The sequence below is a fragment of the Mycetomoellerius zeteki genome, unplaced genomic scaffold (assembly GCF_001594055.1).
Source record: "Mycetomoellerius zeteki isolate Tzet28-1 unplaced genomic scaffold, Tzet1.0 scaffold155, whole genome shotgun sequence".
NCBI classification, from domain to species: Eukaryota; Metazoa; Arthropoda; class Insecta; order Hymenoptera; family Formicidae; genus Mycetomoellerius; species Mycetomoellerius zeteki.
The window spans coordinates 2,461,347-2,465,058 of record NW_017256500.1 but is presented as its reverse complement, the minus strand read 5'-3'; the positions used below and the strand labels follow the sequence as shown (position 1 = coordinate 2,465,058).

The window sequence follows — 3,712 nt, the reverse complement described above, 5'->3', positions numbered from 1 at the left end:
ATAAAATCTAAAAAATTTAAAAATATTTTTTAAAAATTATGAGATGAGAAATCTCAGAATATTTCAGAATTCACATGTATGAAAAATTCTGAAAGAAGATGTGAACTTTCCGAATATTTCTGAGTATTTCTGAAAAATGTTCCAATTCGTATAAAAAATATAAGAAAAATTTTCATTAGGACATACATAATTTTATATGAAATATGTCCATATGTCCTTTTTTCTCTTATAAAATTACTTTTTAGTGTAATAGAAATAATAATATAGCAATGTAAAAACATTTAAAATAATTAAAAGGGTAATTTTCGCACTATTTGTTTCAGAAAAAATCAAGTTTGAAGAAATGTAAAAACATTATTTATGTATAATTACATGTATATAAAATTATGTATAATTGTGTTTAAACAATTTTTTCTTCATTTTTCCAAACTTGTTTTTTTCTAAAACGAACAATGCGAAAATTATCTCTTTAATTATTTTCACATTACCATTACTACTTCTATTTTACACTAAAAAGTAATTTTACAAAAGAAAAAGGGATGTATGAATATGTATGGACATATTTCATATATATTGTATAATAATTATACAAGTTTATGAATATTTATACGTTTGTGTATGTTTAGACATATTTATACATATTCACGCATGAAAAATTTTTTACCGGGTAATTTTGAAATCTATAACACAATTTTGACTTTTTCAATTATGTTACAGGTGCTGGAAGCGGTATTGGAAGAGAGGTATGTCGAGTTTTTGCCCGAGAAGGTGCTACCATTATCGCAACCGATCAAAATATCAAAGCTGCTACGGAAACTGTAGCTACTTTAGAAGGTCTATATAATTATATTAATTTTTTTCTTATTTGAAATTGAAACCGATATACAGAACTATTATATCTTTGTATTTATAAAATTCCATCTATTATATCTAAAAATTATGTATCTATTTTATAAAATTAAATCTATTTTATTTTTAACCCAACAATTCTGTTTTATTCTATAACTATTTATTACATTAGTTATTTCAATATTCATTAATACCTTCACTGTTGCAGGTGCTGGACATACTGCATTGGATATTCAAGTCACTGATCGGAACAGTGTGGAGACAGCATTTAAACATGTCTTGAAGCAATTTTCAAGACCGCCTACTGTCATTGTTAATTCAGCAGGCATTACACGAGATAACTTTTTAATCAAACTTAGTGATAATAATTTTGATGATGTAATCAATGTCAATTTAAAAGGTACTTTCCTAGTTATGCAAACTGCAGTCAAAACAATGATAGAAGCAAATGCAACCAAAGATTCCTCGATAATCAATATCGGTTCAATTATCGGTAAAAAGGGAAATATTGGACAAAGTAACTACAGCGCATCAAAAGCTGGAGTTGTAGCTATGACAAAGAGCGCTTCTATGGAGTTTGGGCAGTATGTATTAAATATGTACATTACGATTACTTTATTTAAAATATTTCTTAATGAAGAGATAAATATATTGCGTTTTCTACAGATTTGGTATTCGAGTGAACGTAGTACTGCCTGGTTTTATAGATACTCCTCTAACTATGACTGTGCCTGATAAAGTTAAAGAATTATTTATAAAAAATATACCATTGCAAAGAATGGGAAAGCCACAAGAAGTGGCAGAGGTTATTGCATTTTTAGCTTCTGATAGGAGTTCTTATATAAACGGAGCATCTATTGAAGTTACTGGAGGATTGCATTAATGCTTTATGTTTTTATTACTTTAATAATATATTATTGTATCATTATTTTATTATCATTTTATAAGATTATTATAGATATTATTAAAGAGAATCATTTTCTTAGATAAGTTAAGTCAGTCAAATGTAAAATAACAATCTCACGAATCGTTTTCATTTCAATTTGTTTTCGTTTTATTTGGATGTGTTGTGACATTTATTAACATTTTATATTGTTTTCCTGTTATTTTTTTTAATTATATTAAAACTCAACTTATATTATTAACTCTAAAACAATGGGAAAACAATATAAAATGTTAGAGAATGTTATGACATGCTAAACGAAATATTGAAACAAATACGATTAAAGATGTACGAGATTCCCACACAATACATGGCTGTTCTTCGGACGTCCACAGGACATCAGTTCGACATTTTCGACGTCCAGATGACGTACCAAAGATATCCAAAAACGTCTGGTGGACGTTCAATAGACGTTGTTAGGACGTAAAATGGACTTTTTATGGACATTATTTGGACATATCTCGATAAGACTCTTGCATAACGCATAGTGCATAAGAGAATCAACCAATCAGAATCCTTCCTTTTCTTTCAGTTAACAGAAAAGAGAAGCTTGATTGATTAATTCTCTTATGCACTATAATGCGTTATGCAAAAGTCTGTGCTGCAGCCTTAAAAGTGATCATAATAAAAAGAAATTGAAAAAAAAGAATTGAAAAAATGGACAAACACTGCACGTGCACATAAAAGCTGCGTTCTGTAAAATGAATAATGCGCATAATGTATCATTTTACATACTCTTGCCGTTCACCGAATGTTGAATAAAGATAAGACAAAAATGATTACGCACATCACGTGCTTTAAGGGACCAGAGAGAAATAAACATGTATTGATATACATATACGTATTTAAAAAAAATACAATATAAATTAATTGATAATTATTTTAATATAACATAATATTAATGTAATAAATGTGATAGGTGCTCAAAAAAAACGTCTGACAAGTAAAAGAAAACCAATTAAAATAATGTCCTTTTTCCATAGATGCATAGATTACTTTGATCATTTTTAAAATATCCTTAAAATTGTTCTGTTAAAAGGATAAAATTAAACCTAAATAACGCGTTATAGATTATTCTCTATTTGATAAAAAACTATTTCACGAAAATTATCAAAATTAAACTGCTTATGCTTATTACATTATATATTATTATATAGAAAATATACATTTTTATATATGAAATATATAAATAAATAAGTGCTTACAAAAAACCCGAAAAAAAAAAGTTTCGTATATAGTAATATATAATCATATAAAAATATACAGAATTATATATAATTATGTAAAAAATTGAGATCTTTTATATACAAATATATATATGTATAATTATACATAAAATATGTATATATACGAGTATATATCATTTTTTCCCGAGAATACCTGTTAATTAAAAAAATTGATTATAAAAGTATAGTATATTAGGAATACTATATACATATATATATGTATAAATGTTTGCAGTGCGACGTATTTTTCAAGGATTATGAATGAAACATAATTAAGTCAAATTGCATAAATAATCTTTTTTTAAAGGCGTGTATAGTTCTAAATCGTATTGCTTGCATAAGCAAATTATAGTTCATTAAAATGCTTGCAGTACTATGTGGTTTTTATTTCTTTATTTTTTAATGAGTTCTATTCTTAAAATTGGCGTGTTACGTGCCCTGAAGCCTCTTTTCGTTGAGATTGTTAGAGTACTTCGTTTCCGTCGATTTCGAATCCGGTCTCAAAATTTGAAAATTTAAAATGGTTGAACCAATATGGCGGTTTGAAGTTTTACGGAAATGCTAAAAGTCTTCCGATTTCCGCGAAATGTACTATTGAAAGGTTTTCGGGGTCGCTGATGCCGAAACCGAACTTAAAATTTGAAAATTCAAAATGGCTGAACCAATATGGCGGATGGGAATGCTAAAAATTCTT

The 3,712-nt window shown here is 27.2% G+C and overlaps 1 protein-coding gene across 1 annotated transcript in view; it reads left to right on the top strand.

Moving 5' to 3' along the window:
* The window catches only part of LOC108720726 (estradiol 17-beta-dehydrogenase 8), a 3,003-nt gene extending 1,258 nt beyond the window's left edge, over positions 1–1,745 (top strand). Inside the window, exons 2-4 of the mRNA XM_018444866.1 lie at positions 718–834; positions 1,058–1,433; positions 1,516–1,745. Of these exons, the coding sequence (XP_018300368.1) occupies positions 718–834; positions 1,058–1,433; positions 1,516–1,732 (710 nt within the window). The 3' untranslated portion in view covers positions 1,733–1,745. The remainder of the gene's footprint in view (positions 1–717; positions 835–1,057; positions 1,434–1,515) is intronic.
* Positions 1,746–3,712: the final 1,967 nt, after the last annotated feature.